Consider the following 13,830-nt stretch of genomic DNA (forward strand, 5'->3'; position numbering starts at 1 on the left):
TACTGTGGTAGCATCTCGAACTGTTACCGGGAGGGCATTCCAGAGTACTGGAGCCCGAACGGAAAACGCTCTATAGCCCGCAGACTTTTTTTGGGCTCTAGGAATCACTAATAAGCCGGAGTCTTTTGAACGCAGATTTCTTGCCGGGACATATGGTACAATACAATCGGCAAGATAGGATGGAGCTAGACCGTGTAGTATTTTATACGTAAGTAGTAAAACCTTAAAGTCACATCTTAAGAAAAATAAAAATAAAAATAAAAATAAAAATGTAGCACTTTATGAGTGGGGAACCTTTCAGATCTCAAATATATTTAGTAGGATTTTATTTAACTTTTCACTGTGATTACTCCAAAAATATTAAATAATTAAAATCAATGGTGCATTACTGCATTACTGATCTTTGAGGGCTTTAATTGCTAAATAAAGAAGCTCTCCTGAAGGAATCAATAAAGTACTATCTATCTATCTATCTATCTATCTATCTATCTATCTATCTATCCATCTATCTATCTATCTATCTATCTATCTATCTATCTATCTATCTATCTATCTATCTATCTATCTATCTATCTATCTATCTATCTATCTATCTATCTATCTATCTATCTATCTATCTATCTATCTATCTATCTATCTATCTAAATACTGCATATTTCAGTTTTACTATAAAAAACAAAGTTGTCTTTGACAGAAAAGGCATAAAACCTTATTTGTTTTACTTTATATCAACATCAAGTTGATGTAAAGATTTACTGTAAGCATTAAATAAAAAATAAAAAATAATAATTTGTGTCTGTCTATCTGTGTTGGCCCTGCGATGAGGTGGCGACTTGTCCAGGGTGTACCCCGCCTTCCGCCCGATTGTAGCTGAGATAGGCGCCAGCGGCCCCCCGCGACCCCAAAAGGGAATAAGCGGTATAAAATGGATGGATGGATGACTAATTTTTAACATTTTAGTGACTGAGACCCTCTTTGCTCCCCAGGAGCCCTAAGGATTAAAAAAAAAAATCCATATATTTTGTTATGGTTTGAAAATGAAAAATATCAAAATGGCCCCTGCATACTTAAAATTTTTCCGTGAGCGGCCCTCTGTGGAAAAAGTTTGGACACCCCTGGCCTAAGTGCTTGATTTTATACACCTGGGCCAAGTGACTAGGACACCTGATTCTGATCATTTGTATTGGTGGCCAAATACTTTTGGCAATATATCAATCAATCAATCGATGTTTATTTATATAGCCCCAAATCACGAATGTCTCAAAGGACTGCACAAATCATTACGACTACAACATCCTCGGAAGAACCCACAAAGGGGCAAGGAAAACTCACACCCAGTGGGCAGGGAGAATTCACATCCAGTGGGACGCCAGTGACAATGCTGACTATGAGAAACCTTGGAGAGGACCTCAGATGTGGGCAACCCCGCCCCCTATAGTGTAGCTTACGGCATTTACTCTATCTTCAACACTGGATTTTAGTTTTTTGTCTTGTGTGCCGCGGGAAATTATGCAACTTCACGTAATTTATGCCAAAAATATTTTTTGCAAATCAATAGATATAATCAGCCAATAATTTGCCGTTGCTTAGTGTCTGTGCCGTGTAAAATTTGGCAGGGTAACCACGTAATACTCCATGTTATGAGGTGGCAGCATTGCTTTGTAAAAGTCGGAATGTGTCGGGTGAGACAAGGATGGTTTGTTGTGAACGTGGACCCCGACTTAACAATATGAAAAACTTATTCAGGTGTTACCATTTAGTGGTCAATTGTACGGAATATGTACTGTACTGTGCAATCTACTAATAAAAGTCTCAATCAATCCCGATATGCAGACCACAGTGGGAGGCAGTGTGTGAGGACTGGTGGGCATGGTTTATGGTGTATGCGTTGACGTGAACACAACAAAGGTAGGATCTTAAAATATTTATTTAACAAAAAGAGAGCTCTGAACAGAAATACTGGAACTAATAAAAAAGGCAAACCAAAAACGCTAGTATGAAAACTAGGAAATACAAACAGAAAACTAAACTTGGCATGAAAGCACACACGAGAAAACAAATCAGTATGAAAACTGGAATAATCAAGTGGCATAGCATGAGAGCTAGCGAGAATAAACGTAGAAAAAGTAGCAGTCGTCACTTGTTGCATGAGAGCAATTTATGAACCCCGACTGAATGAACAGAAGAGGCTGGCTTAAATAGGAGGGTGATAATTAGTAGCAGGTATGCGGGGCGAGACTAGCAGGTGGACTGATGAGTGACCATGGTGACAAAGCAAACAGGAAATAAGGAGTCGGAGAAATATACAAAATGGAAAAATAAATAGTATAGATCTGAGCAGCAGATCGCAACACAGTGTGCAGGTAAAAAAAGGTATGCAATGCTTAAACCCAAAATGAACGAAAGGGAAAGGAAAAGACTACAACAAAAGGAAAGTCAAACTGAACTAGCTACAAAGTAAACAGAGACAGAATGCTGGACAACAGCAAAAACTTACGGCGTCCACAAAGTACATCCCTACGTAACAATGTCCACACAAACAACGTAGATAACCTTGCTTGCTAACACAAAGTACATTTTTTAACGCTGCTGTCTTGGATCCGCTTTGAACTGAACTCTCGCGGCTGTGTTGGAGCCACTATGGATTGAACTTTCACAGTATCATGTTAGACCCGCTCGACATCCATTGCTTTCGGTCCCCTGGGGGGGGGGGGGGGGGGGTTGCCCACATCTGAGGTCCTCTCCAAGGTTTCTCATAGTCAGCATTGTCACTGGCGTCCCACTGGATGTGAATTCTCCCTGCCCACTGGGTGTGAGTTTTCCTTGCCCTTTTGTGGGTTCTTCCGAGGATGTTGTAGTCGTAATGATTTGTGCAGTCCTTTGAGACATTTGTGATTTGGTGCTATATAAATAAACATTGATTGATTGATTAACGTTTTCTGTTGGTTTTTGGCCTCCGGATTTTTTTCATGACAAAAATGTGCCTTGCCTTAAAAAAGGTTGAAAAAGACTGAACTAATCAGTAATAATGTTGGTTCCTGCTTCATGGTGTCAAGAATGCTGGTTAAGTCAGTGTGAAATTTTACAATGCAAAAGTAATTAGGGTCCGCCAGGCCCATGGCAAAGGACTCCTGTGGCCAAGGACCCTATTGAAACTGCTGTTTTATTATTATTCCGCACCTACACGCTGTAATTTGACCCCCTTAACATGCTTCAAAATTCACTAAATTTGACACACGTCGGTATAGCAAACCTTCCCAACATATTAAGCAGCCAATCCCCCAAAATGAAAATTGCGCTCTAGCGCCCCCTAGGAAAACATTACAGACAAAACTGCATGTAACTTCTGTTAGGAATGTCATAGTGACATGAAACAAAAACTCCTATGTAGGTCTGAGTTAGACCCAATTTTCATACACTCACTTCTTTCAGCAAAAATCCACAGGAAGTTGGCAAAAACCCCTTCAAAATAAAATTTTCGCAAAAAATGCAATTTTTGCCTCTTTGCGCTGTAATTTGACCCCTTTAAAATGCTTCAAAAGTCACCAAACTTGGCGCACACATAAGGACTGGCGAATATTGCGATCTAATGAAAAAACCAAACCCTAAAACTCAAAATTGCGCTCTAGTGTTATGTTTGAATAAAACACTGAAAAAAACTGCTCCTAGGAAGAAAACACAGACAAAATTGCTTGTAACTTCCGGTAAGAATGTTGGAGGGACATAAAACAAAAACCTCTATGTAGGTCTCGCTTAGACCTACATTTCATAGATTGACAACCCCCAACAAAAATCAACAGGAAGTTTGCAATCCCCCCTTCAAAACAAAAGTTTTGTAAAAACCGGTGACCTTTCTTCAAACATTATCTCCTCTGAGTGCGTTTGTTGTTTTGGCTTCAAACTCGCACAGGAGAGAGATTGAACCCTTCTGATTAAAAGCATAGAACAGAGTTTTGATAAGTTCTCAGGTTTTGATTTTACGCGCCTTCAAAGAACAGCTGTGAAAAGTCTCCTAAAAAATGTCATTTTTGCCTCTTTGAGCTGTTATTTGACCCCTTTAAAATTATTCGAAACTCACCAAACTTGACACACACATCAGGTCTGGCAAAAATTGCGATCTGATGAAAAAACCTAACCTCAAAACTCAAAATTGCGCTCTACCGCCCCCCTAGGAATACAACACGGACAAACGGCTCCTAGGAAGAAAACACAGACAAAACTGCTTGTAACTTCCGGTAGGAATGTCAGAGAGACATGACACAAAAAACACTATGTAGGTCTCACTTAGACCTACATTTTAATAATTAACATACTTTAGCAAAAATCAACAGGAAGTTTGATATTTTCACTTCAATACAACAACTGCATCACTTTCACCATGCATTAGATTCTCAAAATAGTGGCTCCAAGGCGTCTTCTAACGCTTATCCGGCCGTGGGTCTCGGGGGCAGCAGCCAAAGGCGGACCCGACCAACGCTGCTTGCAGCTTTAATTCATATTGATCCAATTGTACAGTACCGCTGTTAAATAATTAACTTGTGCTACTGGATTCGTTGCTATCCTAATTGTGCAAGCCAATTAGTCCCGTTTGTTTCATCATTTCTGCCCTACAAAAGCTACTCCCTCTTAATGGTGGCCTGTGTGCCATTACAGTATGATCACGGAAAAGGAACAAATGCATTGAAGACATAATTAAATGTTGAGCAGATTAAGATGAAGAAGGAACTTTTCACTTTTTCTCATGAACGTGTCTCTGCCAAGACCACGGGCTCTATTCAAGGCTTGTATGACCGCTATCGTTCATCTTTAAGCTTGGAGGGTGAAGGGAAAGTCGTAGCCGCGGCTGCCGGCCAAAAGCAACAGCCACATCAGTCAGGAGAACACAAAGAGCCTGTATTCGAGCAGAACATAATGGGGCCACGAAAGCGATTGCACAACCAGAGTCTCTCGCACATACTGTATTACGGCGCTATATGCTCACGGCAAATGGCATGAGGACCGCAAGAGAGGCGCTGGCCAGTATCCAAATACAGCTCGCCTTTTTTGTTTGATCTGCAATTAAAGGCCTACTGAAATGAGATTTTCTTATTTAAACGGGGATAGCAGGTCCATTCTATGTGTCATACTTGATCATTTCGCCATATTGCCATATTTTTGCTGAAAGGATTTAGTAAAGAACATCCACGATAAAGTTCGCAACTTTTGGTCGCCAACAGAAAAGCCTTGCCTGTGACATCACGGGTTGTAGGGCTCCTCACATCTTCACATTGTTTTTAATGGTCTAGCCCCATCCTATCTTGCCGATTGTATTGTACCATATGTCCCGGCAAGAAATCTGCGTTCAAAGGACTCCGGCTTATTAGGGATTCCCAAAGCCCAAAAAAAGTCTGCGGGCTATAGAGCTTTTTCATTTCGGGCTCCAGTACTCTGGAATGCAGACAGTTCGAGATGCCACCTCAGTAGAAGCATTTAAGTCTCACCTTAAAACTCATTTGTATACTCCAGCCTTTAAATAGACTCCCTTTTTAGACCAGTTGATCAGCCGTTTCTTTTCTTTTTCTTCTATGTCCCACTCTCCCTTGTGGAGGGGGTCCGGTCCGATCCGGTGGCCATGTACTGCTTGCCTGTGTATCGGCTGGGGACATCTCTGCGCTGCTGATCCGCCTCCGCTTGGGATGGTTTCCTGCTGGCTCCGCTGTGAACGGGACTCTCGCTGCTGTGTTGGATCCGCTTTGGACTGGACTCTCGCGACTGTGTTGGATCCATTATGGATTGAACTTTCACAGTATCATGTTAGACCCGCTCGACATCCATTGCTTTCCTCCTCTCCAAGGTTCTCATAGTCATCATTGTCACCGACGTCCCACTGGGTGTGAGTTTTCCTTGCCCTTATGTGGGCCTACTGAGGATGTCGTAGTGGTTTGTGCAGCCCTTTGAGACACTAGTGATTTAGGACTATATAAGGAAACATTGATTGATTAATGGGAGCCTCCAGCAAAAAGAGCTATTCGGACCAAGAAAACGACAATTTCGCCATTAATTTGAGTGAGGATGAAAGATTCGTGTTTGTTACGACCTGGAAATAAATGAGAGGACCCAGATGCAGAGAGGAAATTTCCAAAATTAACAGCTTTTATTTTGAAATAACTTTTTAACCTCCGGTAAAAAAAAGTAAAAAAGGGCTCTCCCACGGCGTGGCGCAGTGGGAGAGTAGCTGTGCGCAGCCCAAGGGTCCCTGGTTCAATCTCCACCTAGTACCAACCTCGTCACGTCCGTTGTGTCCTGAGCAAGACACTTCACCCTTGCTCCTGATGAGTGCTGGTTAGCGCCTTGCATGGCAGCTCCCTCCATCAGTGTGTGAATGTGTGTGTGAATGGGTAAATGTGGAAGTAGTGTCAAAGCGCTTTGAGTACCTTGAAGGTAGAAAAGCGCTATACAAGTACAACCCATTTATTTATTTATTTTTTAAAAAGTATTTCACAAAAATATATACAAATGCAATATCTATGAATAAACAAAAAATCACTCAATCAATGAGGAAATAAAACGAAATTTGAAAATAACAAAAAACTCACCAATAAGGTCGACAAAGGAAAACCAAGGACGCTCGAAGGAGGAAAAAAGTAAACTCAAAATTTCAGCAAAAAATAACTGCTATGATCAAAAATTAGGGAGAACAAGAAAAAACAGGAGCAAGGCAAGGAGGGAATCAAGGACATGGACGTGGACGCTAGAAAGGCACGATAGACGAGACGATCTGGCAAAGGACAAACGGGAAAGTGAGCTTAAATAGGATTATTTTTTTTTAATTGAATTATATTTATATAGCGCTTTTCTCAAGTGACTCAAAGCGCTTTACATAGTGACACCCAATATCTAAGTTACATTTAAACCAGTGTGGGTGGCACTGGGAGCAGGTGGGTAAAGTTTCTTGCCCAAGGACACAACGGCAGTAACTAGGATGGCACAAGCGGGAATCGAACCTGCAACCCTCAAGTTGCTGACACGGCCACTCTACCAACCAAGCTATGCGGGAGTGATGGGGAACAGGTGGAAACAATCCGGAATCAAGTATGACGTCAGACTGGTGACACAAGAGGAAGGACCCGTGATCTGAAAAAAGAGGGCAGCTTTTCAAAATAAAATACATAAATCACAAAACAGAAAAACAAACAAGACTTCCCTCACCGCGGTGTGACAGTGTTTGAGGATATTGATAGCGACGGACTAGGAAAAATAAATAAATAAACGCGATTGCATTGGGACGGATTCAGATGTTTTTAGACACATTTACTTAAATAATTCCGGGAAATCCCTTATCTTTCTATTGTGTTGCTAGTGTTTTAGTGAGTTTAACAGTACCTGATAAAAGGAAAGTCAAACTGAACTGGCTACAAAGTAAACAGAGACAGAATGCTGGACAACAGCAAAAACTTACGGCGTCCACAAAGTACATCCCTACGTGACACGACAAACGACAATGTCCACACAAACAACGTAGATAACCTTCCTTGCTAACACAAAGTACATTTTTTAACGCTGCTGTCTAGGATCCGCTTTGAACTGAACTCTCGCGGCTGTGTTGGAGCCACTAAGGATTGAACTTTCACAGTATCATGTTGGACCCGCTCGACAGCCATTGCTTTCGGTACGATAGACGAGACGATCTGGCAAAGGACAAATGGGAAAGTGAGCTTAAATCGGATGCGGGAGTGATGGGGAACAGGTGGAAACTATCAGGAATCAAGTATGACGCCAGACTGGTGACACAAGAGGAAGGACCCGTGATCTGAAAAAAGAGGGTAGCTTTTCAAAATAAAATACATAAATCACAAAACAGAAAAACAAACAAGACTTGATAGCGACTGACTAAAAAAATAAATAAATAAACGCGATTGCATTGGGACGGATTCAGATGTTTTTAGACACATTTACTAAAATAATTCCGGGAAATCCCTTATCTTTCTATTGTGTTGCTAGTGTTTTAGTGAGTTTAACAGTACCTGATAAAAGGAAAGTCAAACTGAACTGGCTACAAAGTAAACAGAGACAGAATGCTGGACAACAGCAAAAACTTACGGCGTCCACAAAGTACATCCCTACGTGACACGACAAACGACAATGTCCACACAAACAACGTAGATAACCTTCCTTGCTAACACAAAGTACATTTTTTAACGCTGCTGTCTTGGATCCGCTTTGAACTGAACTCTCGCGGCTGTGTTGGAGCCACTAAGGATTGAACTTTCACAGTATCATGTTAGACCCGCTCGACATCCATTGCTTTCGGTACGATAGACGAGACGATCTGGCAAAGGACAAACGGGAAAGTGAGCTTAAATCGGATGCGGGAGTGATGGGGAAAAGGTGGAAACAATCAGGAATCAAGGATGACGTCAGACTGGTGACACAAGAGGAAGGACCCGTGATCTGAAAAAAGAGGGTAGCTTTTCAAAATAAAATACATAAATCACAAAACAGAAAAACAAACAAGACTTGATAGCGACTGACTAGGAAAAATAAATAAATAAACGCGATTGCATTGGGACGGATTCAGATGTTTTTAGACACATTTACCAAAATAATTCCGGGAAATCCCTTATCTTTCTATTGTGTTGCTAGTGTTTTAGTGAGTTTAATAGTACCTGATAGTCGGAGGTGTGTGTCCACGGGTGTCTTGACGCCAGTGGACGGCGCAAGCTCAGCTGATCTCTGGTAAAAAGCGACTTTTTACCACAATTTTCTCACCGAAACCTGCTGGTTGACATTCGGTCGGGATCCATGTTCGCTTGACCGCTGTGATCCATAGTGAAGTTTCACCTCCGGGAATTTTAAACAAGGAATCACCGTGTGTTTGTGTGGCTAAAGGCTAAAGCTTCCCAACTCCATATTTCTACTTTGACTTCTCCAATTTTAATTGAACAAATTGCAAAGGATTCAGCAACACAGATCTCCAAAATACTGTGTAATTATGCGGTTAAAGCAGACGACTTTTAGCTGTGTGTGTGTGCAGGGCTCATATTTCCTGACAGTCCGTGACGTCACGCGTACACGTCATCATTCCGCGACGTTTTCAACAGGATACTTCGCGGGAAATTTAAAATTGCAATTTAGTAAACTAAAAAGGCTGTATTAGCATGTGTTGCAATGTTAATATTTCATCATTGATATATAAACTATCAGACTGCGTGGTCGGTAGTAGTGGGTTTCTGTAGGCCTTTAAAACGTCTCTAAATCCGTGCAATGTCAATACTTTGACACTTCAATGGAAACACCGTAAGCTTGTGTAGAGAAGAAGGGTTACTCTGCTCCAAACACGGCCACTTCCTTTGGTCGTTAGAGGAAGGGGAAAGAAAACGATGACAATGTCACTGTGACCTCCCTCCCCGTTTTCCGGACAGGAAGTCAGGTTTACGACGTCAAGCTGTTTCCCGAAGAGCCCACGGAGCTGATAGCGGGGGAGGCCCTTACCATGAACTGCACGGCACAGGTGGAGTTCGACGCTCCGGTGACGATAGGGTGGTCCTACCCGGGCAAACAGGTAAGCAGCAGTTCCCAGGAATTGGTTCTACAAACCCCGTTTCCATATGAGTTGGGAAATTGTGTTAGATGTAAATATAAACGGAATACAATGATTTGCAAATCATTTTCAACCCATATTCAGTTGAATATACTACAAAGACAACATATCTCTACGCTGCTGACCCGCCTCCGCTTGAGATGGTCTCCTGTGGACGGGACTCTCGCTGCTGTCTTGGATCCGCTTTGAACTGAACTCTCGCGGCTGTGTTGGAGCCACTATGGATTGAACTTTCACAGTATCATGTTGGACCCGCTCGACATCCATTGCTTTCGGTCCCCTAGAGGGGGGGGGGGACGGTTGCCCACATCTGAGGTCCTCTCCAAGGTTTCTCATAGTCAGCATTGTCACTGGCGTCCCACTGGATGTGAATTCTCCCTGCCCACTGGGTGTGAGTTTTCCTTGCCCTTTTGTGGGTTCTTCCGAGGATGTTGTAGTCGTAAGGATTTGTGCAGTCCTTTGAGACATTTGTGATTTGGGGCTATATAAATAAACATTGATTGATTGATTGATATTTGGTGTTCAAACTTTTTTTTGCAAATATTCATTAACTTTACGACACCTGATAAATAAGTTGGGAAAGGTGGCAATAAATACTGATAAAAGTTAAAGGGGAACATTATCACAATTTCTGAAGGGTTGAAACCAATAAAAATCTGTTCCCAGTGGCTTATTTTATTTTTCAAATTTTTTTTCAAAATTTTACCCATCACGCAATATCCCCAAAAACGGCTTCTAAGTGCCTGATTTACACCATCGCTATATCCACCCGTCTATTGTCCTGTGACGTCACTGCGTGAAGCCACCAGATAAAAAAGACGGCGGATGGCACAGAAAGGTATAGCATAGTAGCTCGGATTCAGAATCGGATTTCAGCGCCGTAAGTGAATCAACAGATTACGCGTGTATTGAAACGGATGGTTGGAGTGTGGAGGCAGGTACCGAAAACTAAATTAAAGAAGAAACATAATATTTTGAACCATATCACGGCAGACAGCGGCACGGGAGGAAGCGCGGATGAATTCGGCGATCGCCTTCTAACCAACGATTGCTATGTGTTTGTTTGGCATTAATTGTGGGTGGAGGGAAAGGCTGAATGCAAATATAGCTATAAATGAGGCATAATGATGCAATATGTACATACAGCTCCTAAATAGCATGTTAGAATTGATTAGCTTGCCGTCATGCTGTGACCAAATATGTCTGATTAGCACACTCCACATAAGTCTATAACATCAACAAAACTCACCTTTGTGATTTCGTTGACTTTGTCGTTGGAAATGCATCTGCTTTGAGTGTCGCAGGATATCCACACATTCTTGCCATCTCTGTCGTAGCATAGCTGTCGTCTGTAAAGTCTGCAGAACAAAGGGGGGACTTTCGCATCTTTTGACCACTGTTGCAACTTGAATCCGTCTCTGTTCGTGTTGTTACACACCGACGAGGCATGATGTCTCCAAGGTACCGGAATAGAGTCGAAAAAACGGAAAATAACAGAGCTGATTTGACTTGGTGTGTGTGATGTGTTTGAGAAAATGGCGGATCGCTTCACGATGTGACGTCACGGGTGAAAGGTCATTGCTCCGACAGGCGAACAATTGAAAGGCGTTTAAATCGCCAAATTCACCATTTTAGAGTTCGGAAATCGGTTAAAAAAACATACGGTCTTTTTCTGCAACATCAAGGTATATATTGACGCTTACATAGGTCTGGTGATAATGTTCCCCTTTAAGGAATTCTCATCAAACACTTATTTCGAACATCCGACAGGTGAGCAGACTTATTGGGAACAGGTGGGTGCCAGGTGGGTTCCCAAACGTTTATTGAGTGTTGTTAAAAGAAAAGATGATGTAACACAGTGGTGAACATGCCCTTTCCCAACTACTTTGGCACGTGTTGCAGCCATGAAATTCTAAGTTAATTATCCATCCATCCATCTTCTTCCGCTTATCCGAGGTCGGGTCACGGGGGCAACAGCCTAAGCAGGGAAACCCAGACTTCCCTCTCCCCAGCCACTTCGTCTAGCTCTTCCCGGGGGATCCCGAGGCGTTCCCAGGCCAGCCGGGAGACATAGTCTTCCCAACGTGTCCTGGGTCTTCCCCGTGGCCTCCTACCGGTTGGACGTGCCCTAAACACCTCCCTAGGGAGGCGTTCGGGTGGCATCCTGACCAGATGCCCGAACCACCTCATCTGGCTCCTCTCCATGTGGAGGAGCAGCGGCTTTACTTTGAGTTCCTCCCGGATGGCAGAGCTTCTCACCCTATCTCTAAGGGAGAGCCCCGCCACACGGCGGAGGAAACTCATTTCGGCCGCTTGTACCCGTGATCTTATCCTTTCGGTCATGACCCAAAGCTCATGACCATAGGTGAGGATGGGAACGTAGATCAACCGGTAAATTGAGAGCTTTGCCTTCCGGCTCAGCTCCTTCTTCACCACAACGGATCGGTACAACGTCCGCATTACTGAAGACGCCGCACCGATCCGCCTGTCGATCTCACGATCCACTCTTCCCTCACTCGTGAACAAGACTCCTAGGTACTTGAACTCCTCCACTTGGGGCAGGGTCTCCTCCCCAACCCGGAGATGGCATTCCACCCTTTTCCGGGCGAGAACCATGGACTCGGACTTGGAGGTGCTGATTCTCATTCCGGTCGCTTCACACTCGGCTGCAAACCGATCCAGTGAGAGCTGAAGATCCCTGTCAGATGAAGCCATCAGGACCACATCATCTGCAAAAAGCAGAGACCTAATCCTGCGGTCACCAAACCGGAACCCCTCAACGCCTTGACTGCGCCTAGAAATTCTGTCCATAAAAGTTATGAACAGAACTAGTTAATTATTATTTGCAAAAAATAAAAAAATTAAGTCTATGAGTTTGAACATCAAATATGTTGTCTTTGTAGTGCATTCAATTGAATATGGCTTGAAAAGGATTTGCAAATCATTGTATTCCGTTTATATTTACATCCAACACAATTTCCCAACTCAAATGGAAACGGGGTTTGTACATTGTCATGGTCATCAAATTAACGAAGCCCAACGTCTCGTTTTTTCTATTCCAGAGCAACACCTCAGTAGATATTAAATTCCATCGAGAATCTCTGTCTCACATCACAGAGGCGGTCAGCATCCTGACCATCCAGAGCACCGCTGTTACAGACACAGGCCCATATACCTGCAATGTCACCAGCATGGACTCCACGCAGACCCAAACAATGCAGGTCATAGTTCACGGTACGAACCCCCACACGACAGCTCCAACCATATATTTCAAAAAATGGGACATAAACATGACATATAAGACAAAACTACAAAAACACAGTCTGTCTTTTAGTGGCGAGATTGTAATATAGTGATCTAAACTCCAAAAAGTGGGTCACGGATCCGCTTTCCGTTGGTTGAAGCAAAACAAAATAGGAATTAGAAAACATCCTGAAGCGGATTATTTATGCAAGTCTAATAAGGGTGGCAATAACGCAGTGCTATTTTAAACCAGCTGTAACAAAGTTTGCCAAGTCTTCTGCCATTAGAATATCATAGGGGCCATTATTGTCTCTTGTTGTCCCTTAGACTGTGATTCTCAGCCTTTTTTTTTTTAATTCAAGTACCCCCTAATCAGAGCAAAGCATTTTTGGTTGAAAAAAAAAGAGTCAGTCATCAGTTTCTGATTTATTAAATTGTATAAAAGTGCAAAATATTGCTCATTTGTAGTGGTCTTTCTTGAACTATTTGGGAAAAAAGATATAAAAGTAACTACAAGCTTGTTGAACAAGTGATTCAATTATAAGAAAAATAAGATTTTTACACATAGAAGTAATCATCAACTTAAAGTGCCCTCTTTGGGGATTGTAATAGAGATCCATCTGGATTCATGAACTTAATTCTAAACATTTCTTCAGAAAAAAATAAACCTTTAATATCAATATTTATGAAACATGTCCACAAAAAAATCTAGCTGTCAACGCTGAATATTGCATTGTTGCATTTCTTTTCACAGTTTATGAACTTACATTCATATTTTGTTGAAGTATTATTCAATAAATATATTCATAAAGGATTTTTGAATTGTTGCTATTTTTAGATTTTTTTTTTTTTTAATCTCACGTACCCTTTGGCATACCTTCAAGTACCCCCAGGACTGTGGTTACTTTGATTGTCTATTTCCTGTTGTCGAGTTGACATACCGTACTTGGAGGTGTTTGAAATCTATTTACAAGCTCACTAATTCTAAATTGTGTATTTGTATCAGA

General features: G+C 42.1%; 1 protein-coding gene across 3 annotated transcripts in view; it reads left to right on the forward strand.

Annotated features, from left to right (window-relative positions):
* The window catches only part of flt4 (fms related receptor tyrosine kinase 4), a 313,067-nt gene that overhangs the window by 161,129 nt on the left and 138,108 nt on the right, over positions 1-13,830 (forward strand). For 2 of the 3 annotated variants that reach the window (XM_061901973.1, XM_061901974.1), the window contains exons 6-7: positions 9,402-9,541; positions 12,643-12,814. The exons of the other annotated variant lie outside the window; for it this stretch is intronic. In XM_061901973.1, coding sequence (XP_061757957.1) covers positions 9,402-9,541; positions 12,643-12,814 — 312 coding nt within the window. The remainder of the gene's footprint in view (positions 1-9,401; positions 9,542-12,642; positions 12,815-13,830) is intronic. 3 annotated transcript variants of the gene reach the window in all.

The sequence above is a fragment of the Nerophis ophidion genome, linkage group LG05 (genome assembly GCF_033978795.1).
Source record: "Nerophis ophidion isolate RoL-2023_Sa linkage group LG05, RoL_Noph_v1.0, whole genome shotgun sequence".
Lineage (NCBI taxonomy): Eukaryota > Metazoa > Chordata > Actinopteri > Syngnathiformes > Syngnathidae > Nerophis > Nerophis ophidion.